The sequence below is a fragment of the Narcine bancroftii genome, chromosome 3 (assembly GCF_036971445.1).
Source record: "Narcine bancroftii isolate sNarBan1 chromosome 3, sNarBan1.hap1, whole genome shotgun sequence".
In the NCBI taxonomy this organism is placed as follows: domain Eukaryota; kingdom Metazoa; phylum Chordata; class Chondrichthyes; order Torpediniformes; family Narcinidae; genus Narcine; species Narcine bancroftii.
Genome location: NC_091471.1, coordinates 50,761,454 through 50,787,399, shown reverse-complemented (window position 1 = coordinate 50,787,399; position 25,946 = coordinate 50,761,454). Strand labels below are relative to the sequence as shown.

The 25,946-nt window shown below is 39.4% G+C and overlaps 1 protein-coding gene across 1 annotated transcript in view; it reads left to right on the top strand.

Annotated features, from left to right (window-relative positions):
• slc45a2 (solute carrier family 45 member 2) overlaps positions 1-2,433 on the top strand; it is a 47,860-nt gene extending 45,427 nt beyond the window's left edge. The window contains exon 7 of the mRNA XM_069923067.1: positions 2,185-2,433. Within this exon, the coding sequence (XP_069779168.1) occupies positions 2,185-2,409 (225 nt within the window). The 3' untranslated portion in view covers positions 2,410-2,433. The remainder of the gene's footprint in view (positions 1-2,184) is intronic.
• The last annotated feature ends 23,513 nt before the right edge of the window (positions 2,434-25,946 follow it).

Below are 25,946 nucleotides of genomic sequence, written 5' to 3'. Positions count from 1 at the left end.
ATACAGCAGAATATAGATAAGTTGAAAATATGGACACAGAAAAGGCAGTTGCGCTTTGGGGATCAAATATAAGGGAGAGTGTACAGAAATGGCCTTTAAGAGATTGAAATTGAGGGGTCTTGGGATGTCAGTCCATAGCTCTCTGAAACTATCACACAAGTAGAGAACATATTTCAAAACATATTTCATGCTTGCCTTCTTTGGTGAGGGAATTGAATAAAAGAGGAAAATTGCATTGCAGCTTTATGTAATTGTAATTAGACCACACTTGGAGCATTGTGTGCATTTCTGGTTATCACATTACAGGAAGAATGTACAGACTTTGAAGAAGCTGCCCGAGAGGTTTGCCAGTATGTTATGGGGTAGAGAGTATTAACTATAAGGACAGACTGGACAAGCTAGAATAGTTTTCCCTGGAGCTTTTGAGGCTGAGGGGAGACCTGATTGAAGTATATCAAATTATGAGAGGCAGAGATCGATTAGATAGATTATTTTCCCAGGGTGGAAATGTCAAATTCTAGAGGGCATAATTTTAAGGTGAGAGAGGGAAAGCTTAAAGGAGAAATCTGAGGCAAGATTTTTACACAATGCTGTGTGCCTGGAACATGCTGAGAGGAGGAGGTAAATACTATTTTAATGTTTAAGAGGTCCTCTCCCTCACTTCTCAGCGAGGAGGTGTTCTCTGGTATGTTGCCATGTGCCAGTCCTTTAGACCCTTGGACCCGCAACCCTTATGGTCTGGGCTGCCAAGACTTGGAGACTGACCTTTGTGGGTTCTCCCATGAAAAGAGAAAAACAATTGGCCCCATTCTAAAGGCAGTTTAAAGCTGTCCCAGGCCGCAGGGCACAATGACTGGGCAGTAGGACCCCCACAGAGACACTAGAAGAAATGTCCCTGCTCCTCCCAGAACTGGACCAGCAGCATGCTGCCATTAGCTCAATAGCATCAGCACCACCACCTTTATAAATTATTGAGGGTTTTGCAAAAATTACTTCCAGTTCTCTCAGAGTTAATAAATTCTCATCCATCCATCCCTAATTTCTCAGAGCATCACCAAGAACATGCTTACCACAGAAAGCAACTTTACCTCATGTAATTAACCTAACAAAAAATATCAAGGCCTCTGTTGACACACCCTGAAGAATAACATATTTTATTCAATCAAATATTTTTAATCTTCTAAAATCATACACTGTTTGGAATTGTTTATTCAGATTAAAGAGTTGAAAATATGGCCCCCTTTGAAGAAAGGAGGGTGAGAGAGATTAGGAAACTACTGACCTGTTATATTAATGTCCTTAGTGATAAAAATGTTGAAATGGAAATAACAATAGGATTGAGTTCAGACTTGTAAAAATAAAATCAGGTTTGGTTAATCCACTGAAGGATTTTTGAGGGTGTATCTAGTCAAATAGATAAGTGGAACCAATACATTTTATGCTTGGATTTTGATAAGGAGGTTGTTCAACTAGAATAGGGCAGGTGGAATTGGGGCTAATATGACGTGGATAGGATAGAATGCAAATCCGATAGTTAGGCTGTGACTGATTGGGTGTCATGATCAGTGGGCCTCAGTTATTCACTATTTTTATGAGAAACTTTTTTTAGACCTACAGGCCATTTTACCCCACAAGTCAATGCTGCCCAATTAACACCTCATTAACCTACACCCCGTTTTGAAAGCTGGGAGGAAAACGCGGACACAGGGAGAACATACAAACTCATTACTTCTTATACTCCTGTCCTGATCGCTAGCGCTGTAAAGGTGTTGTGCCAGTTGAGAATAAATCATCATATTTCAATTTTGCTGGTGATGCCAAGTTCAAAAAAATGGCATTGATTAGGCTCAAGGAACCAAACATACCCAGAAGGAGGCTATTTAATCCAGCTTCCAACAGGACAATTCCATCAGTCCTCGTTGCCATTCCCCAAAGGCAAATCTGCTTTTTTTCCCTCAAAACAAGTCTATTAACCTCTCCTTTGGATTCTTTTGCTAATTTACGCCAATATACATTAGCCTATTAATCTACCAGTTTATCTTTGCACTATGGAGGGAACCTACTCTCCTTTTTCTTGTATTCTTGAGTTCTTAAAAAATAATTTTCTCGAAGGTCAAAGCATTTGTAATGTGTTCATAAAATCACACAGCTTTGCACATGAATGTACTCTTTTTCTGCTTTCAGCTTGAAAGAGCAAATGACGGAACAGCGTTGAACGAAAACAGAGGTAAAGGTATTGACTGTGCTGCTCTCACTACCATGGTGCAGTTGGCACAAATCATAGTTGGAGCAGGAGTTGGAGCTCTCGTAAACCTGGCTGGCACTGTGAAGGTGGTAGTGATTACTTCATCAGCCATCTCCTTTTTGGGCTGTTGCTTTGTGGCAATATTTGTTCATTATGTTCACTGAGATCCACAGAAATAATACAAGAATTGTAACCATTTATTTCTCAATTTCATAAAACATTTCAGTGTTTCTCTTTGAGTTCCATTCTGCCTTTGCCAACGACACTGACACTTTATTAACTCTGACATTGAGTGATGAATGATCCTGACAGGATCTCATTCTTAAAATAATATTTTTAGCTGTTGCAAGCTTCCTTGAGACTGGTTAAAAAAGCGGAGGGGATGGGGAAATTCTGACCCATTCTCTAATATCATTGAGCTTCCAGACCAAGAAGTCATTCACTTTCATTCCCAATCAGGGATTTATCAGTTCATCTAAGTTAAACAGTAAAAATGCTCATTGCTATTTGTTGAAAAAAATATGTGGTTACCTAGCTGTAGCAGTTACAATTGTTGATTACCTCAATGAAAGTGGTTAAAAATCAAAATCAAGAAATTGTACAATTAAGATATTTAGATCCCACACAATTCAAGAGTTTAAAATGGGAGTCTCTACTCCCTTGATTTCCTGATCAGGACTCTCTGACAACATTGTGCCAGTTTACCAATTCTGTTGTTCAGAGCTATAGAAATTAACTAGGGTCAAAAATTGATTAAAGCCTGCACTATTTGCGCAGAGATCTGTGCTAACCCAACTAGTGCAACATTTGCTGTCTCACCTTGTAGTAATGTCAGCTGATAATGATTCCTACTGACATTTTCCCTGATTTGGGGATATTACTTACTAGACCAGCAGCAATAGAAATTTACCAAGACAATGGTATCTTCAAAACAATTTTTATTAATAACTATTAATATAACACTTCTTACTTAACTCTGAATTAAAAAACAAATTATTTAAAGTTTTTTTCCATAAAAGATCAATATATACAATAAAAATTTAGGAAAGTTGCAATCATTACATGATGGTTACAATGTTTCCCCCCCTCCCCCTCCGCACACACATACCCTCCCCACTAATCGCCATCCCCAAATAAATTTATCTATAAGGAAAATAATATATAATAATATAAAAGAAAAAGAAAAAAAAACCTCAAGGATTGCATGGAGGATCGTTATCCAACACACAGGATTCCACAAGAGTTTCGAAATAATTAATTTAGAGAAGATTAACACAGGTCTTGAGGAGCAGGAAGAACACTGCAACATTTTTATATCTGAAATTTGCATATATGGGCACTATAAATACATATTTATTTCTCCAAGGGAATACAACTTTGAATTTCAGCATTCCATCTTCCCATATCTCAGTGTGAATCTGATTTCCAAGCAACTGTAATGCATTTTCTAGCCACCGCTAATGTAATTTTAACAAATTTCAAATGGTATATTGATAGTTTTAACTTAGTCTTGTTCCTTCTATATTCCCAAATAAAAATAAATTTGGGTTTTATGGAAATACAATGCCTGTAACCTGTTCTAAAAATAAATTCACTGTTCACCCTAATGCCTGTAACCTGTTCTAACAAAAAAATCCAAAGTTCACCCAAAAAGGTCTTTACCTTCAGACATGACCAAGTTCAGTGCAAGAAAGTTCCCATCTTCTCACCACACTTAAAACATTCATCTGATAAATCTGATCTCATTCTATTCAATTTTTATGGTGTAAGGTATAAATGATATAAAAAATTATACTGAACTAGTCTATATCTTACATTTATAGTATTTGTCATACAGTCTTGACAGAGATCTGACCATCTTTGCTCATCAATTATAATATTTAAATCCAACTCCCACCTCTGTTTAGACTTATGAACTCCATATTTAGGAGTTGTTTGTAATAAAAGATACATTGCAGAAGTAAATTTCTTAATGATACCCCTCCTAATGAGATTGTTCACCTCACTACAAGTTAGTAATGACATAGCTAGACCTAACTTTTCCCGTAAATAGCCTCTCAATTGAAAATAATAGAAGAAAGTGTTATTAGTTATTCTGTGGCTGTGCACATAATTACAGTGGCAAACCGGCTCCGCTTGTCAGCAGGGCAGCCGTGGCAAAGATGGCATCATGGGTCTTTCTCTTCTGGTGCAGACTGGAAGTGCACATAAGTGCTTATGTCAGCGTGATGTAAGTTCCAGGACATGAAGGGTGGGCTCCAGATGGCCTAAAAGGCTGCAGCACGAATTTCAAAGTAAATCAGTTATGCCAAACACGCTCACAGCTTGCTGTCTCAGTTCTTTCACTGCCCTTACATGCAACGCACTGCACTGGTGACCCCAACAAGTCTCCACATTCTGAACACGCAGCACAATGGACACCACAGCTGTAGACGCCATTGTGTTAAAGCTGCCCACTTTCTGGTCAAACAAGCCCTGCTAGTGGTTCGGCAAAGCAGAGGCCCAGTTCCAGATCAAGTAGATGACCTCGGATTGGACAAAATACTTCTACATCATCAGCACACTAGACCAGGAAGCCACTTCCCAAGTTGATGACCTCATCCAGGTGCTACCAGAGGAAGGTAAATACATGGCTCTAAAAAACGTCCCCATTGGCTTTCACGACACTAAAGGGCTGCCAGGCTCCTTCACTTGGTTGGCCTAGGGGACAGGACACCGTCTGCTCTAATGCACAAGATGTTCACCTTGGCAAACACAAGCCCTGCCTCATGTTCGACCAGGTGTTCTTCGAACAGATGCCCGAGGACATTAGGCTGCTACTGGCTCATGCGGAATTCAGCAACTCACGTAAGTAGTGGCACGGGCAGACATCCTCCACTGCTCCAAACATGAGCCCACAGACACACTCAACTGTGTTACAAAGCTGCCACCCAAGCCAACATCCAAAGCTAATCCAACACATGAGCAGGATCACCCCCCCCCCCCCCATGAACTGAAAGGTCCAATCCAAAATGGTGCTTCTGCCATCAACAGTGGGGTGCGGGAGCACGCAGGAGCCACCAGCAATACTCATTTCAAGGAAACAACAGGGCCAGCCACTGTTAATGGCCACAGCAGCTGGTCAACTGAACACCCTACTCCATGTCTGGGACAGGATCTTGGGCAGCAGATTCCATGTCGACAAGGGTGCAGAGATAAGCATCATTCCCCCTACGTTGCTCAAGACATGCTCAAGACCTCACAGCCCCACCCTGCGCACAGCCAACAATACGGCCATTAAAACTTTTGTCAAGAGATGCATTCCTGTGCATTTTGGTGAGACCACTTTCAATTGGTTATTCACACTGGCATCTGTAGACAAGCCTCTGCTAGGTGCAGCTTTCCTTTGTGCACTCTGTATATTGGTAGTCCTCCAGGGCAAAAGACCGGTCCACTCAGAGACCTTCCAGACAATACCCCTCGGCATGCCTAATGAGACAACCACCCAGCTCACCTCTGTGGAGACTTCACACAACCAATACAGCCACCTCTTGCCAGCTATCCCTGCATCCTCTGCCCCAGCTCACCATCGCCATGCTGAAGCATGGAGTCCATCACAATCTAGCGACCACAGGCCCACCAGTGAATTCTCGAGCCTGACATCTGGCCCCTGACAAGCTCAACCTCACCAAGGAAGAGTTTAAGCGCATGGAAGAACTCGGTATCGTTCGCCAGTCCGATAGTCCATGGGCCTCTCACCTCCACTTGGTGCCCAAGTCCAGCAGCAGCTGGAGACCCTGTGGAGACTATAGATGCCTCAATGATGCAACGACACCAGACCGCTACCCAATCCCCCACATTTGAGACTTCACAACAAATCTCTTTGGCCCATGCATCTTCTCCAACATTGACCTGATCCGGGGATACTACCATTTAACCGGACAATGTCTAAAAGACCACTGTCATCATCCACTTTGGCCTTTTTGAGTTTCTTCTCATGCCATTTGCCTGAAATACATTGCCCAGGCCTTATGGCACCTCGTGGATGCAGTTGGAAGAGACTTGTATTTCTTTTTCATCTACCTGGTAGCAAGGAAGACTCTTGAAGAGCACATCTCACACCTCACCAGCTTTTCAACTGACTTGCTGAGTTTGACCTCACTATCAACCCGGTGAAGTGCTGGTTCGGCCTTGAGAAAACTGACTTCTTGGGCCACAGAATCACCAAGGTCGGTGCCACTCCTTTACTCGACAAGGTGAAAGCTATACCACACTTTGCCAGACCAACGACTCTAAAGGGACTACAAGAATTCATGGGCATGGTGAATTTCTACAACAGTTCTTCCCCGCAACTGCCAGCATCACGCTTTAATGTCTGACTCCAAGAAAGAACTCAAGTGAATGATGAGGTGCAGGCTGCTTTCCAGAAGACCAAGGAGGCCCTCGCTGCCACATTGATGCTTGTCATCCATGCATGGACATGCCCACATCCCTCATGTTTGACACATCCAACACAGCAGTGGACGGTGTATTGAAACAGTTCATGGACAACACTTGAAGGCCCCTCGCCTTTTTCAGCTGTCACCTACGAACACCTGAACTGAAGTACAACGTGTTCAACAGAAAGCTACTAGCCATCTACCTTGTTGTCTGCCATTTCTGCTACTTTTTGCAGGGGCAGTCTTTAACGGTCTACATGGACTGCAAGCCATTGACGTTTTCATTCCCCAAATCTTCTGACCCGTGATCTGCCTGCTAGCAACAGCACATATCGTACATCTCTGAATTCACTCTCTCCATTCTCCACCTCTTGGGCAAAATAAAAATGTTGTCGCTGACGCACTCTCCAGGCTGGCTATTTACACCCTGTCACAAGGCACCAGCAATCATGACCTGGCTTGAGCCCAACAGAATGATCTCAAGACCCACAGTTTCAGGTCGGCAATCACGAGTCTGCAGCTCAGAGACCTCCCACTGGACACCAATGGCATGACATTACTCTGCGTCGTCTCCACCGGCCAACCCCAACTGCTCATCCCTGCCCAATGGCAATGAATGGTTTTTGACATGCTACACGACCTTTCCCATCCCTCCATTTGAACGACAGTACAGATGATAGCCTCCCGTTTCATCTGGCATGGGTTGCAGAAGCAAGTTAACGAAAACCTGCATGCACTGCCAAATGGCGAAGGTTCAGTGGCACACAAAACACTGCCTCCAACAGTTCAACTCTCAGGTTCCAGCTCGATATAGTGAGCCCCTTGCCAGTCTCCTGAGAGGTGCACTACCTGCTCACGATAGTGCATAGATTCACATGTTAGGCGGCTGTTCCAATTTTCGACGCCACCATCGACAAGTGTGCCAAATCCTTCCTCTCCGCCTGGGTCTCTGACTGGGGGGCCCAATTCACCTCTACCCTTTAGAATGAACTCTCCAAACTCCTGGGCACCCAAATGCCCCATACCCCTGCCTACCACCCCAGTCCAACAGACTAGTTGAATGTTTCCACCGCTACGTTAAGTCAGCACTGATGGCGAGGCTTGAGTGTCCAAACTGCCATAGCTCCTCCTCAGTACACGCATGGCACCGAAGGATGACCTCAAAGCAAAGCTTCCTCAGCAGAGTTAGTTTATGGCAAGACCCTTGCAGTCCTAGGCTAATTCCTCCCTTCACCACCAGGCCAAGTCTCTGACACCACCATTGTACTGGAAAGACTGAGAGACAAATTGGTAACTCTCGCACCACCTCCTGACATCATGACACTGTCACCCACCCTCCAATTACCCCGCAAACTTAAAGTCCTGTGACTATGTTTGTTCGCAGGGTTGGACGCAGTTCACTCGTCCAGTGTCCCTATAAGGAACCCTACAAGGTGAACCAGAGAAATGCATTTACTTTCATTCTCAACATCAGGGCCAGAGAGGAACTTTTCACACTGGAGCACCTAAAAGCAATCCACTTGGACTTGTCACAGCCAGTAAAGGTCCTGCCACCAGTACATAGAGGTCAGCCACCGAAGCAGCATATCTCACCCACGACACACCGTGAGACCACCAGCACCAGTTCTGGTGGGGGAGGTTGTGTGGCAGCACACATTCTTGCAGCGGTGAACTATCCCCGCTTGTCACACACAGTCAGTGGGGCAGCCATGGCAAAGATATGGAAGTCTCTGGCTCTGAAAAATATATTAAGCATCATCTTCAAATAAACTAATTTTATGTTCTTCTTGACCAACCCTAAATCTCTTAATTTCCAAATCACTCTTAATTGCCTCAGTAAGTGACTCTAGAGCTAACATCAACAAAGCTGGGGATAAGAGACACCTTTGTCTACTAGATCTTGTCAATTGAAACAGTGCAGATATTTGTCCATTAGTCACTACTTTAGCTTTAGGATTATTATATAATGTCTTAATCGAATTTATGAAAGTCTGTCCAAATCCACCTTAAAGAAAAAGTGCCACTCCAATCTATCCAACACTTGTTTTTGCTAAACATATAATACTAAATAATCCAACCACATTATTAGCCGATTGTCTCTTTTATACAAAGCCTGTTTGATTCATTTAGGCAATGATTTAATCATTCTATTTGCCAAAATTTTGCAAGCAATCTTGTAATATGCATTTAACAATGAAACAGGTCTATAAGATTAGGTTTTAAAGGGTCTCTGTCCTTTTTTTTTGGTATCACAGTCATTATTGCTGTTGAAAATTATTCTTGGAAAGTATGAGTTATTGATGCCTGATCTAACATTTCCATGAAAATAGGAATTAATAAATCTTTAAATTGTTTATAAAATTCAGGTAGAAATCCATCTTCTCCCAGAGATTTATGACTTTGTAATAAACATATTGCCTCCTTCACCTCTACCTGTGTGAGGCAGGCACTCAATTCTGTCTGTTCTATACTCAATCTTGGTAAACTTATCTGAGTTAAATATATATCTATTTTATTATTATCCTTTAAAGATTCTGACCTATTTAGTTTAGAACAAAAACTCTTAAAAGGTTCATTTATTTCTTGAGTTTTATAACTAATAACATTGGAGTCATCTTTAATTATATTAATTGTTCTCGAAACCTGCTCTGCTTTTAGTTGCCATGCAATTTGTACACCTAATTTATAATACCTTTGTTTAGTTCTTGTAATCTCTCTCTTCTGTAGGTTTACAATTTATACATTTATACATTCTGTACATTTTATACTGAAGTTTTTTGTTGATTAACTGTCTATGCTTATCTTCAGAATCTCTCCTTTGAAGATCCTTTTCCAAAACCATTATTTCATTTTCTAATTGATTTATCTGTTTCCTTTTGATTTTTGAAGTAAAACATAATTTGCCTTCTCAAATACACTTTCAAACCATCCCATATTACAAATTTATCTTTCATAGAGTTCAAGTTTGAATTACAAAATATCTGAATTTATCTTCAAAATAAAATCACAAAAATCTATTCTTTTTAGTAATAATGGATTCAGTCTCCATCTACAAACCGATTTCTCTTTATCAGGCATTACAATCATCATTAATAAAGGTGAATGATCAGACAAAATTCTAGCTTTATATTGTGCTTCAAAATCCTACATTGCATTTGTGATGAAATTAAAAGTAAATCAATTTGAGAATAAGAATCATGCCTACTTGAATAAAAAGCATAATTCTTTTCTCTAGGATAAATTCTCTTCCATGCATCTAATACATTCAAATCTCTCATTAATACAATGGACCATTTGCTGCTTTAGCTCTTGTCACTCCTATAGTAGATCTATCTAAAAATAGATCCAAACAATAATTAAAATCTCTTCCTGTTAAAATATTTTCTTATGCATCTGCTAGATTAAAAAATGTTTCTTGAATAAATTTATTATCGTCAAGACCTACATTAGGTGCATAAAAATTCAAAAGAGTCCATAATTCCAAATATATTTGACAGTGTACCACCACATATCTCCCAGCAGGCAGCAGGATCAGTACTTAACTTGAACTTACACTCACACGCGCACACACACACACACACACACACACACACACACACACACACACACACACACACACACACACACACACACACACACACGAGTTTTTCCTGGTATGATGGTGTTGAATGCCGAGCTTTAGTCAATGTGGTCTATGTCAGCCATTTTCAATCTTTTTTTGCCTTTGGCCCTCTTAGGGTTCAGCTCAAAGTTTATGGGTCCCATACCCTGTGAAGCAGTCAAATTTAGTTGGTTTCTTTTACTAACTACATAAAAAACATAAAAATAATTTTATGATTTCAGTCCATGGCCCCCAGCAGAGCAGTATGGATCCCATTGAGAATAGGTGATATGGATGATCTAACAGAGCATCGAGGTACTCTGAAGTACTTCGGGAATGTGAAATCTCATTTTATCACAAATTAGGTGGATTAAAAGCTTATTTAGCATTTGATACTGATGTTATTTCTACAAAATGTAGCAATTACACAACTCAGTATCGCACACTCCAGTCTAAATCTGTTCTTAACGTTACACAACTGAAAACACTTTCCATGGCATAAAGGAGCTTTCTTATCCTTTCCTCAGTTAACTGTACATTCAGAGTCTACATAAACATTAGTTTCTGAATATTACATTTTTATTGTATTTCTGTACATTTAGCAAAGTTTATGACCTCTATAAGCAGTGGCCTTTGTCCTGTTGAATTAACTATTTAATGGCCTAAATAACCATTGACAAAATAAGATGACCTTTTGGCATCAAGTATGATTGGAAGGGAAGGAGTCACGTGATGGAGTAGTGGCCGGTAGGAGAATACCAGCCCTCTCCAGAAAAGAAGAAATAAAGTGAAGAAAATACAAAGTTCAAGAAACACAAAACAAAACAAATAAAAGATAAAGTTGTGGAGAAAAGAAAGAAAATGGCACCCAAGAAGGAAAAAGTAAAAACAACGGGAAAAAAAGAAGAAAAGACGCCATTATTTGGAATTCCATCAACTGGCAGCATCAAGTTTAAAATTGGCTCTCCTTTGAGGTCAGTTCACCAATCCATGTAACACGCAATCTCAAGTAACCAGAAAATTCACTTATCCAGAATCTACCAATCCCCATAGGTGCCAGATACTGGAGATTTTACTGTACATAGAATGTAGTACGCTAGAGTTTTTAAAAAATGCAAACAAATTATTGCTCAATCTGGGTGGACTGTTTCTATCTCTGAATGGTAAAAAAGGACAGAATGAAAAGCCAGATCTTGAATACCCAGTAAAAACACAATGCTGGAGAGTCAAAGCTTGAGCCCTTCATCGTTGGTTATGTATCTTTATCTTTGCTCCACAAAGTACACTGCTGGACCTGTTAAGTTTGTCCAGCATTGTGTTTTTACTTCAATCATGGTGTCTGCAGACTTCTGTATTTTACTCTTGGAAACTCAGTGCTTGCCAAGGTAAATGCTATGCAAAGAGGAATATTGCTGCTGAACCAGGGAGTCTTGATGGGAAGGTTGTTTCATAGTCATGTTACAAGACCATCAGCCAGGATTCTAAACCACTGGTCAAGAAACACAAGTTTGAATCCCACCCTGGCAGCTGGGAGGAATTTAAATTCAACAATGAATAAGTGCAATTTTTAAATGATAAGCGTAAGATTATTAGATTCTGGGAGAGAAAAAAAAAATCACTTACATCAATATCTGTCAGTGATGGAAATTTGCTGTCCTTGCTCACTGACTTAAATATGATTCTGGACCAATCAATGAGGTTAGCCTTTCGCTATCTTTGCTGCCTCCTCCGTGAGATCTGGATAATAAATTCTAGCTTTGCCAGCAATATGTTAATCCTGTAAATGAATAATTAAAACCTCTCGGAATCTTCCCACAAAAGAAAGAGTACATTGAACATGAGGAAATCCATCCTCAGAAACTATAAGGACATGATTGTAAATGCAAATATATCAAACAGATGAGTTCACAGGTAGTGATGTATTACAATGTTATAGAAGACGCATCTTTGCTTTACTTGAATTCTATATGCAAAAATAATGGAATGGGTATTTCAACATGAGTGCCTTTTCAGGCAGTCTGCAAAGACATTGCAAATCAATGATGCTGGTGGGAAATCAAAGTTTTAATCACACTATCTCAAATACGAAACAGGCATTTCGTATTTGAGATAGTGTAATTAAAAAGAATAGAAGAAACAGTAGCAGAAATAGGTCATTTGGTCCCTCATGCCTTGCCCACCTTTCAATAAGATCACAGCTGATCTGTCAACTCTGTGCCACTTTTATTGTATTAATTATATATCACTGATTCCCTCAAATGCTAAAAAATGTTTCATCCCTGACTTGAATATACTTGAGGATACAATCATCATCTCTTGGGCAGTGAATTCTAAAGATTACTGGTAATTCCCCTCCAGGTGAAAAGAACATTCTTCTCATCCTTGTCCTGAGTTGGCAATGCCTTTCTTTGAAAATGTGCTGGAGGAGATGTAGCTACGAGAGGTTTGTGCAAGTCCAGACATCTGTCTGAACCCACCTCCATTCTGCCCAATATTTCTGAATTATGATTTTTTTTTCTTTGCAAAATATTTATCAAGAGAGCATGCAAGAAAAGTATTTCAATGCCTGTGATACTAATTAACCTGATTTGCATGGTTGACTGCAATGAAGTACCTGGTCTACACCCTATTGAACCCAAGGAAGATTTGAAATAGTGCTTGCAGCTTTTTATTTTCTCCTGAAAGGTTAGATGGCATTTTAGATCTAGAAGCTCCATAGGCCAGAGTGCCCTCAATAAATCAATACATTTTTTTCAGAGACTGCCAAATATTAATACTGTGACAGGGATTTTATTTAACTTGGATTTTCCAGATCAACATCCAGTGAAAGGCTTGTTCTTTTGGAATAAATAATGCAAAGCAGCATTGGCCAATAACCCTCATGTCATGTTAACGCATGAGCCATGCAGAAAATAATTCATTTTGACAGCAGATGACTATGGAAGAGAGTTCAGAAGCCATTTATAGAGTTTTGAGGAATAACATCTAATTCATGAAATTCTCACTCAAATTAAAACAGAATTTATGGTGGGGGAAACTTGTGCAGATGCTAAGTTGGTAGAACTGTTAACTCAGAGCACCAGAGTCCAGGATTCATTCCTACACTCGGGTGCTGTCTGTGTGAAGTTTGCATGCTCTTCCTGTGTCTGAATGATTTGCCCTTCAGGTCGAGTTACCTCCCAAAGTTGTGCCTTGAACCCATCAAGTTTGACCTTGGAAAGAAGGCAGGGTCCCCAGACCCTGTTCCAGTTGCAAATCTACCTGCATTCCTCACCCCTTGTGTTCTGAATCCCAGTTCTGACTCCAGATGCACACACAGACCTCAATCTGTATATATATCCCACATGAACACTGGATTCCTGGCCCATGTTACACAAAAGAATAGTAAATAAACCATATTGTTACAGACCCTACAATGTAATGGTACATTGTCAAATATTTTCAGATATGTGGACATTTTTGGATCTGTACGCTCCAAACATTGAATACGAGAAATTTATTCAAGATCCTTTTTTAAATTTATCAGAGGCACATAAAAATATCTTAATAGGAGGGGATTTTAATTTTTTTCTTAGACCCATTGTCAGATAGGTCCACTCAAGAAACGACGAGAGCAAAAGCTGCTAAAGCTACATTGGGTTTGATGAGAGATTTGAATTTAACTGACGTATGGAGAAGAATTCAGTCTGGAGAAAAGGACTATTCATTTTATTCTAGTAGGTTTAAAATAATACATTATTATAATGTCATTATAATATATTACAAACTTATAGGACTTTCTTTGGCTTGGCTTCGTGGACGAAGATTTATGGAGGGGGTAAAAGTCCACGTCAGCTGCCGGCTCGTTTGTGGCTGACAAGTCCGATGCGGGACAGGCAGACATGGTTGCAGCGGCTGCAGGGGAAAATTGGTTGGTTGGGGTTGGGTGTTGGGTTTTTCCTCCTTTGCCTTTTGTCAGTGAGATGGGCTCTGCGGTCTTCTTCAAAGGAGGTTGCTGCCCGCCAAACTGTGAGGCGCCAAGATGCACGGTTTGAGGCGTTATCAGCCCACTGGCGGTGGTCAATGTGGCAGGCACCAAGAGATTTCTTTAGGCAGTCCTTGTACCTTTTCTTTGGTGCACCTCTGTCACGGTGGCCAGTGGAGAGCTCGCCATATAACACGATCTTGGGAAGGCGATGGTCCTCCATTCTGGAGACGTGACCCATCCAGCGCAGCTGGATCTTCAGCAGTGTGGACTCGATGCTGTCGACCTCTGCCATCTCGAGTACTTCGACGTTAGGGATGAAAGCGCTCCAATGGATGTTGAGGATGGAGCGGAGACAACGCTGGTGGAAGCGTTCTAGGAGCCGTAGGTGATGCCAGTAGAGGACCCATGATTCGAAGCCGAACAGGAGTGTGGGTATGACAACGGCTCTGTATACGTTTATCTTTGTGAGGTTTTTCAGTTGGTTGTTTTTCCAGACTCTTTTGTGTAGTCTTCCAAAGGCGCTATTTGCCTTGGCGAGTCTGTTGTCTATCTCATTGTCGATCCTTGCATCTGATGAAATGGTGCAGCTGAGATAGGTGAACTGGTTGACCGTTTTGAGTTTTGTGTGCCCGATGGAGATGTGGGGGAGCTGGTAGTCATGGTGGGGAGCTGGCTGATGGAGGACCTCAGTTTTCTTCAGGCTGACTTCCAGGCCAAACATTTTGGCAGTTTCCGCAAAGCAGGACGTCAAGCGCTGAAGAGCTGGCTCTGAATGGGCAACTAAAGCGGCATCGTCTGCAAAGAGTAGTTCACGGACAAGTTTCTCTTGTGTCTTGGTGTGAGCTTGCAGGCGCCTCAGATTGAAGAGACTGCCATTCGTGCGGTTCCGGATGTAAACAGCGTCTTCATTGTTGGGGTCTTTCATGGCTTGGTTCAGCATCATGCTGAAGAAGATTGAAAAGAGGGTTGATGCGAGAACGCAGCCTTGCTTCAAGCCATTGTTAATGGAGAAGGGTTCAGAGAGCTCATTGCTGTATCTGATCCGACCTTGTTGGTTTTCGTGCAGTTGGATAATGATGTTGAGGAACTTTGGGGGACATCCGATGCGCTCTAGTATTTGCCAAAGCCCTTTCCTGCTCACGGTGTCGAAGGCTTTGGTGAGGTCAACAAAGGTGATGTAGAGTCCTTTGTTTTGTTCTCTGCACTTTTCTTGGAGCTGTCTGAGGGCAAAGACCATGTCTTTGGACTGAGAAAACTATTATTAGCTGAGAGATTGCATAAATTATTAGCATGGCAATTAAAAGTGGAACAGACTTCAAGAATAATTAATGCTAAGGGGAGTCATATGATGGAGTAGTGGCCGGCAGGGGAATACCAGCCCTCTCCAGAAAAGAAGAAATAAAGTGAAGAAAATACAAAGTTCAAGAAATACAAAACATAACAAACAAAAGATAAAGTTGTAGAGAAAAGAAAGAAAATGGCACCCAAGAAGGAAAAAGTAAAAACAACAGGAAAAAAAGAAGAAAAGACGCCGGAAGAGAAAGGAGAAGGCCTTACCTGCATGAAGAAACAGGGAGCAGTTGTGGAGAAGAGAGCCCGTTCTCAGAGGTTGGTGACGACCCCGCAGAATTGCGAACCCTCGAATGCAGGACTGCAAAAATGGTTCTCTGAGCCAAACAAAAGTGCGCCAGTGCGCTTACTAAGGAGAAGGAGAACACCGACGGGAGGGGGGCTCAGCTGAGGAGCAGGCAAACACAACGCAACCAGCTGAGGGATGCTCGACATCAGGGCTCTCAGCTGGGAGAAGAGAAAAGCGACAGATAAGGGAGTGAAAGGAAAGAAGAGCAGCAGCAGTAGGCCCAACAGATGAGTAGCCCAGAAGAAGAGGACAATGGCAAGAAGCCAAGCAAGAAGAAGCCCAGCAAAATGAGACAAGCAACTCATCAATGTCAGATACAAGGAAGAGAAGAAGAAGAAGACACAAACACAGGTGGACACAGAAGAAGAGGAAGAAGAAGACCAAGATCTGCCCAGAGAAATAGAAGGTAAAACAGATGGACAGAATATAGATTTAAAAACATTTCAAGAACAAATGAGAGCATTAAAAGAATGGTTGACATTAGAATTTAGTGAAATGAAAAGTACAGAAGAAAAAATGAGTATAATAGAGCTGGTTATGACAGAAATAGGGAAAAGATTAGAAAATGTGGAAGAACGAGAAACGGCTGTAGAAATGGAAGTGAATGACTTAAGAAGAAAAATTGGAAGAAAGTGACAAAAAAAATGAAAGAGTCACAAGAGTTGTTAGCTCTGAAAATTGATATGATGGAAAATTATAGTAGGTGAAACAACATAAAAATAGTGGGCATAAAGGAAGATGAAGAAGACACAGCTATGAAGGAATTTATAAAAGAATGGATCCCAAAGGTCCTGGGAATGACAGAAATACAGGAAGGAATGAAATTAGAAAAGGTACACAGAACACTAGCCCCAAAACCACAGTCACAACAAAAATCAAGATCCGTTTTAGTAAAATTTTTGAGATATACGACATGAGAAAATATACTGCAGCGGGCAAGGAATAAAATTAGAGAAGACAAAAAGCCATTGTAGTACAAGGGTCACAAAATATTTTTTTACCCAGACATAAGTTTTGAACTCTTAAAGAAGAAGGAGTTTAATACAGCAAAATCGATTCTATGGAAAAAAGGTTATAAATTTATGTTAAAATATCCAGCTGAGCTTAAAATATTTATCCATGAGGAGCAAAACAGACTGTTCTCGGATCCGGAAGAAGCACGAGAATTTGCAGAACACCTGCAGGACAGAAGGAGAGATGAAGAGATGTAACAAGAATGAAGAATGGCGATAAAATACATATAAAGATGTACAAATAATGTATATGTAAGAACTAAAGAAGGGAAAGAGAAGGGAAGAAAGGAAGTAAGGGGGAAAAAAGAGGGTGAGCTTTGTTATATGTGGAAAAAAAAGTCTTTTCTGGGGGGGTTGGGTGGGAGAGAAAAACCATCACTGTGAAATCAGTTGACACTTGCGAGTGGGTTCACAATCCAAATGGAGAAGGGAGTTGTGGTTGTCCGGCAAGGGATAAGGGGAAACTCAGAGGAGGGGGGGGGGACATTTGGGGCTAAGGGAATATTGGATGTGGGAGTTGTTGAAGTATTTTATGTTTTAAATGTGTTGTCATACATTAAGTTTAAAAAGGGAAAACTGAGAGATGAAAATGGGGAAAAGAGGGATTGTGGTGGTGAAGAAGTGGAAATGAGGTGTAAAGAGGGTATGAGATGGCCATGTTGAATTATATAACTATAAATATTAATGGAATACATAACCAATTAAACAAAAAAGGCCATTAAATTTTCTGAAAAAAGAAAAAAATAGACACAGCATTTGTGCAGGAAATGCTTCTAACTGAAGTGGAACATAATAAATTAAAGAGAGACTGGGTAGGGCACGTAGCGGCAGCTTCATATAATTCAAAAGTCAGAGGTGTAGCTATATTAATTAATAAAAATATACCAATCAAGATAGAGGAGGAAATCATAGATCCAGCAGGGAGGTATGTAATGATAAAGTGTCAGATATATTCAGAATTCTAGAATTTGAACAATATATATGCACCTAATAAAGAGGATCAAAAGTTTATGCAAGATATTTTTTTGAAGATTGTAGATATGCAGGGGACTATATCGATAGGAGGAGATTTTAACCTTAATTTGGATCCAATGTTGGATAAAACTGGACAAAAGACTAGCAAAAGGAATAAAGTGGCCAAATTTATGGTTAAATCAATGCAGGAAATGAAACTTATGGATATATGGAGGAGGCAGCACTCAAGGGAGAAGGAATACTCATATTATTCTAGTAGACATAAAACATACTCAAGGATTGACATGTTTTTGTTGTCGGCCCATATTCAAGGGAGAGTTAGGAAAACTGAATATATAGCTAGATTGCTATCTGATAAAAGAGAACCCCTGTTATTAGCAATAGAACTGGAAGACATCCCATCAAGAACATTTAGATGGAGGTTACCGCTAACGTTGTAAGGAGGGTAAATTGCATTAAGATGAATGTCTTCCCAAGGATACAGTACTTATTACAATCGTTACCAATTCCCTTAACAGAGAAATTCTTTAATGAACTAAAGAGAATAATAAGGAAATTTTTATGGAAAAGGGGGAAACCAAGAATAGCATTAGATATATTAACACAGAGGTACAAACAAGGTGGTTTGCAGTTACCAAACTTTAAAAAATTATTATAGAGCAGCACAATTAAGGTATTTATCAGATTTTTATCAGACAAGGGAAAAACCAGATTGGACTAAGACAGAACTAGATAAAATAGGGGAGAAGGTACCGGAACATATACTTTATAAGTGGGATGAAAAGCTGATACAATATAAAAGCTCACCAATATTGCATCATTTATTCAATATATGGAAGAAGATTCACTTAGAAAGGAAAAATCAAATTACCAGCTACCAAAATTATTATTGACGCAAAATTAACTAATCCCTTTCACAATAGATAACCTTTCCTTTAGAGAATGGGAGAGTAAAGGAATTAAAAGAATAGAAAGTTGTTTTTTGGGAAATAATTTATTAACATTTGAACAAATGAAGTACAAATTTGGAATAACTCATGGTACAATGTTTGCATACCATCAACTGAAAACCTACTTAAAGGATAAAATGGGAAGCAGACTGAGATTACCAGAAGGAAGCAGCTTTGAATATGTGATTACAGAAACAATGATAATAAAACGATTTATAACGAACATGTACATCAAGCTGCAAGAGAAGGAAAATGATGAAATATTCTATAAACCCAAACAAAAGTGGGAAAAAGATTTAAACATAAAGATAAAAAATGAAATATGGGAAAAGTTATGCTCTGAAACCATGAAGAATATAATAAACACAAGATTACGCATGATGCAGTATAATTGGTTACACAGTTTATATATCATGCCCCAAAAGTTAAATAAATGGGATCCAACATTATCAGATAGATGTTTTCGCTGTAAGAAGGAAATCGGAAAAACAGTACATGCAAAGTGAAAAAGTTTTGGGAAGATCTAAATCGGGTATTAAATAAAATCACAAAAAGCAACATACCAAAAATTCCAGAGATCTTTCTTCAAAGTAATATAAGAAGTAAAGAATTAGGCCTCAAACTAGATGAAGCGCAAAAAAGATTTATTATGATAGCCTTAGCTGTAGCAAAAAAATGTATAATGGCAACTTGGAAATCAGAAGAGAGCCTGAGAGTATAGCAATGGTACATGGAAATGAATAAATGTATTCCATTGGAAAAAAATAACATATAATTTAAAAAATAAAGTCACATTATTTGAACAAATTTGGGAACCATACATGGAACACAACAGAGAGGGCTTGCCTCAGACCTCCACCCCCTAAAATGATAAAATGATAAGAAGACAAAATGACTTGATCCTGTGTGTAAAAGTAGATGACACAATTTTCTTGTTTATTTTCATTGTGTGATGACATTGTTTAATGGGTTTATTGTATTGTATATGTTGAACGTTTAATGGGTTTGGAGGGGGGGTACAAAGGGGGGGGAAGGGAAGGTAGGGGGGAAAAAACGACAAAATGCCACTGTGCATATTTAAGAAGGAAATGTTTGTATGTATTTTGATTGATATGGTTCACGGTGTGAAAAATATTTTTTTTTAAAATATGATTGGAAGGCAAGCTGCAGACAGAGGAATTACAATGACATCCTACACACAATGACTGGAAACTTCTCCAACATTATCCTGAAAAATATTAGTGTGCAAGTTGTGAAATGTAATGGTTGCAACAGGGATAAACATGCGAGTCTGAGGTAAATCAAGGATTTAATAGAGCTTGATAGTAGGTGAGCATTGGGGTGTTTTTCCCTCAGGTTGTTAAGATAAGAAAAATAAAAGTAGAAAGGGAAGTATTACTGATCGTTATTTTCCATAATTTTCACTAGATCTCAAGATATAAGAGCAGAAGTAGGCCAATCGACCCATCGGTTCTGCTCTGCCATTTAATCATGAGCTGATCCTTATCATTCAGCTCACTCCTCAGCCTTCTCCCCATAATCCTTGATGCCCTGACTAATGAAATACCTGTCAATTTCTATCTTAAATACACCTAATGACCTCACTTCTACTTCCGCCTGTGGCAACAAGTTCCACATTCTCACAATCCTCTGGCTAAATAAATTTCTCTGCATTTCTTTTATAAAAATAGGCCCTTTTATTCTGAAATTGTGGCCTCTTGTCCTAGACTCCCCTACCATGGGGAACAACTTTGTCATTTCTAATCTTTCAGGCCTTTCAGCAATTATCCTTCTTCACTCCAACGAGTACTGTCCAAGAGTCACCAAATGTTCCTCATATGCTAATCCTTTCATTTCTGGTATCATTCTAGTAAATCTTCTCTGAATTGTCTCCAGTGCTAGCACATCCTTTCTCAAATAAGGTGCCCAAAACTGCACACTTTACACTAAGTGAGGTCTCTCCTTTGACCTATAGATTCTTAACATTATTGCCTGGTCTTGTATGCTATTCCTCTTGAAATTAATGCCAAGATTACATTTGCTTTTTTCATTGCCGTCTCAACCTGGAGGTTAACCTTTATGGATTCCTTCAGGAGGACTTCCAAGTCCCTTTGCACCTCCAAATTTTGAATGTTCTCCTTATCTAAATAATAGTTTGTCTGTCTATTTTTGTACCAAAGTTTATGACTGTACTCTTCCCAACATTGTATTCTCCTTATCTATCCAAGTCTCTGCAGCCTTTCCATCCCCTCAGCACCACCAGCTCTCCCACCTATTTTGGTGTTATCCACAAATTTAGCCATTACCTAAATCATTTGTATACAATATAAAAGGAAGTGGCCCCAACATTGAACTACGCGGAACATGACTAATAACAGGCAACCAACCCAAATAGGATCACTTTTTGCTTTATTCCCACTCTCTATTTCCTGCTTATTAACCAATTCTGTATCCATGCTAGTATCCTTCCTGTTAAGAGCCTTATATGTGGCACCTTGTCGAAGGCCTTTTGAAAGTCCAAGTACAGAACATCCACTGCTTCTCCCGTGTCTATCCTGTTTGTTACCTCCTAAAAACATTGTAGTAGATTTGTCAAGCATGATTTTCCTTTAACGAGACCATGTTGACTTGGACTTATGATGCTCTTCTAGATACTCCATAACCTCATGTTTGACAATTGATTCCATCATCTTCCTAACCACTGATGTCTGACTAATAGCTCTGTAGTTGCCTTTCTGCACCCTTCTTCCCTTCTTAAACAATGGAATGACATTCATGATTCTCCAGTCCTCTGGAACCATTCCAGAATTCATTGATTCCTAGAAGATCATTAGCATGCCTCCATAATCTCTGCACCAACCTCCTTCAGAACCCAAGGGTGCATTCCATCTGGTCTAGGAGACTTAGCAACCTTTAGACCATTTAGCTTCCCAAGTGCCTTCTCTCTCATGATCTTCATAGCACTCACTTCAGGGCTGCATAGTTGCCATTGCAGTTAGCGCAGCACCTTTACACCACAAGCAATCAGGACAGGGGTTCAAATCCCATGCTGTCTGTAAGGAGTTTGTACGTTCTCCCCTAGTCTGCAGCATGGACATGTTGGACAAAATGGCCTGTTACTGTGCTGTATGTCTAAAATAACAATTTTTAAATTTAAATTCCCAGAGGCCCTTGAGAGTCCAGTAAGCTACTGTCTTCTACTATGGAGACTGATGCAAAATATTTATTCATTTCCTCTACTATTTCTTTGTCTCCCTTCACAATCTCTCCAGCAAAATTTTCTAACTGTCCTATGCCTTCTCTTGTCTCTCTTTTGCTCTTTATATACTTAAAAAAAGCTTTTGGAATCCTCTTTGATATTATTTGCTAACTTCCTTTCATAATTTCTCTTTCCTTCCTAATCACCTTCTTAGTTGCCTTCTCTAAGTTTGGAAAAGTTTCCCAGTCCTCTATCTTCCCACTAATTTTGCTCTCTCTTTTGCTTTTACTTTGGCTTCAATTTCCCATCTGCCATAATTGTCTCATTTTTCCATTGTTACGGGTTATATTCTTCTTTCTTCTTTCTTTGGCTTGGCTTCACGGACGAAGATTTATGGAGGGGGTAAATTATATTATATTATATTATATTATAATTATATTATATTATATTATATATAAATATGCTTTTAAGAGAGATAGATTGTGGAGGGTTTAGTGTAGGTCACTTCACAAACAGATAGTTACACTTCATATCTCATTTAAATTGAAAGAGCTTTTCTGAAGCTAGACATTCAGGTTCTGTGACTTTGCAGAGACAGTGGAACTGCTTTGGGAAAGAATTTCAAAAGCAGGTGCAAATGAAAAAGTCCAAGCTTTAAGTGCTGATAAAGATCTTTCAAGGATTGGGTTTGGAGCCCTGCAAAAAGTCATTTTGGGTTTTATAAGTAAAAGGAGGAAAAAACAAACAGGATTCTTCTGAGAGAGTGAGAGAGAGGTCAGTTCAGCAGTTGAGGCTCCAACATGGCAAGCTTGTTAAAACCCCATTTTGAAGATGGGTTGTGAATTATGAGTTCAGCCTGTTGAAAACACTTGTAGTCCTTATAAGAGGAAATAGCTGGCTAGAGTGTTTCACCTGAAATAAGGGAAACAAGAGGAACTCGGTGGTGACTTGGAAGAAGAAGTTATCATTTGGAAAACCCATGATGGGGCAAGTTTCTTTGGCAAGATACTGAAGTGACTGATCGGAGGGAATCAGTTTTTGTGTGTCCAACGAGCAACAATTCTCTCTCTGAAACTTTCAAGAACCTTCCTGATCAGTAACCATTTAGCTTTAAGCACCAGAGCCTGGTGAAAATTCATAAATGTTACATTCTGTGCAGAGTATAAGAATTGCCTGATACCGTCACAGTGCCAGACTCATTGCCATAGACTTGGTCACCATGGTTGTCCTCTGTTAGGTCATCCTCAGCAATACTATCCAGGATGATATACCAGTTTCTGAGGGGGTCACCCTCTCTACTAACTCCCTGTAGGTCCTGTCTATTATCTCTTCACTTTCTAATGAGCAGAGGCCATCGTCACAGCTCCAGTTCCTTAACGCAGTCCCTAAGGAGATGTGTGCCAGTACGCCTGGTGCAGATGTTGACATCGGGGATGCTTGAAGTTTCCCAGGGACCCCACATCTGACATTCATCACAGAGCACTAGCACTACAGACATACTGCCTTGTCTATTAAGAATTTAATAAGTAATACACAATTCACTTACTTACATTATAACCCTAACCTCTTACATGTTCTTGATGAAGTCTGTTGAGCCAAAGCCTTACCACTCAGACTCAGACAACTCTAATGACGACTTGAGTATTGGCAAAGTGGTGATGGACAGGAAAATGGCTAGCATAATACCATTGTTTAAAAAGGGGGAAAAGGATGGACAGCTTGATGGTGGATTCAAACTACTGAATTAATTCTCAGGGACAACTCTGAAAGGCTTACATTAATCAAAGAAGTGTCCTTAGAATTGTTGACAGTATGCCATGTCCGATCACTGAATATTTTGAGTAATTACAAAGGAGGATAGACAAGGGTATCACAGCTTATTTAGGCTGCAAATCTTTTAACAAAGCCTTTGATTAGAAGAATGAAAGCCTATGGGTTCCAAGGGAAAATAAGAAGTTGGGTTCAAAATAAATTCAGTGGAAGGAAAGAGAGCAAAAAGGAATACATGTGATACTAAAATTTCAATACATTGAATCAACTTTTGCCTTTATATTATTAATCATATCCTGATTCCAAGGAGTTGATAAGGTTCTCTGAGGTTCAGGGGATACCTTTCACAGACTAATACCTACAATATGTAAATATGGGCACCAGATTTAAAAACATATATAATATTTATTTCTTAAATTATATGCAATTTTCTCAAGAGGTATACAACTATCTATTTCAGTATGCCATCTGTTCATCCCCAAATGTGAATCTCTTTTCTATATCACTGCTATGCATTTTCATGCAACCGCCAATGCAATTTTCACAAATTCTTTTTGAAAGAAATTAAGTTTCAATTTTGGTCTTATCCCTGCTATATTACCTAATTTTTTTTTTAATTGGCCCTTGATTAAATATGACTCCAGTAACCTGTTCTAAAAATGCTACTAATTCTGTCCAGAATAGTCTCAATTTTGGACAAGACCATGTGGAGTGTAAAAAAAAACCTATCTCTTGATAACACCTGAAATATTTATCTAATAAATCTGATTTCAGTCTATTTAATTTCTGTGGGGTAAGATATAACTGATGTAAAAAAGTTATGTTGAACTATTATTTTGTATCCCATACTTATTTTTCAAATGATCAAATGACATTTAATTTCCCCCTTCAAAACAATCCACTATTCTCCTAATTCCTTTGGAAAATCAAATATTGAAAATTCCGATTATTCATTGTAAATGGAATAAGTCGCAATTTTGGTTCAATGGCATTTTAGGTATCACATATTTCCTCATTCCTATTTCAACATTTACCTTGCTCCATATATTAATTAAATGTTTCAACAGTGGAGTATCCCTATCTCCAGTTATTAATCTCATATCTGATTTATTTATAAAACCTTCGGGTGTTGTCTCTTCTATTTTACCCATCTCTATCTTAATCCACGCTGGTTTCTCTCCTTATTCGAAAAAAGAAGGGAGAAATCTCATTTGTGCTGCTTTATAATAATTTTTAAAATTTAAAATTTGTAAACCTGGCAATTCAAATTTCCACATTAATTTTTCTATTAAGACCCAGAACCCTTCCAAAGAACCTTTCTTATGCATTTATTCAATTCCTGAAAAGAATCTGTAGAATAAATATAAGCAATGTTTGATTTTTTGTTTCTTCCTTTTCCAACATGTATCAAAATTTCAGATAAATGAACCATTTATCGATGGCACTAAAGTTGGCCATATGAGAAATAGAAATAAAATTGTAGACTTCAAGAAGTTATCGGTGGACGGATAAGTGGACAGAAAAGTGATAACTGTCATGATAATGAATATGTAGGAGATGTACCGGAAGTCACGTGGTATGAGAGAGAGATAAGAGCACAAGCAGGAGAACACAGGAAACCGGAGAATAAAGACCCTGAGAAGTTTACCTGATAAAACTTGTGTTTAATGTTTTATTAACTTCACATTTCGGGCCACAAATGTGACATTGGCGACGAGGATGAAAGAAGCTTGAAGAAAATTAAAGACTAAACAAGATTACAGAGAACTTCAAGGTGATAAGAATTTTCTCTTTGACTCAGTACTTTTGGGGCTGGAATATTTCCTCATGGCTGGGGCAGACGGTGACTTTCTAACACATAGTAAAATTGCTCATTTTAACCCAACTGGTGATGCAAGCACTGTAAGTGTGAAGTGGAAGGCATGGCTGGAAGAATTTGAATCCTACGCCGACAGTCGTGGCCTATTTCTAGATTCCGGTACAGTTGAACAAAAAGCGCAGAGAAGGGCATTACTTCTTTTCACCGCAGGACCCGCAGTTCGGGAAACGTTTAAGACACTTTTGAATACTGGAAGAAAGGATGAGTACCAGAAAGCGGTAGATGCATTAAACGCACACTATGTAGTGACACCGAATGCTACATTTCAACGCCATTTGTTTCGGAGAACG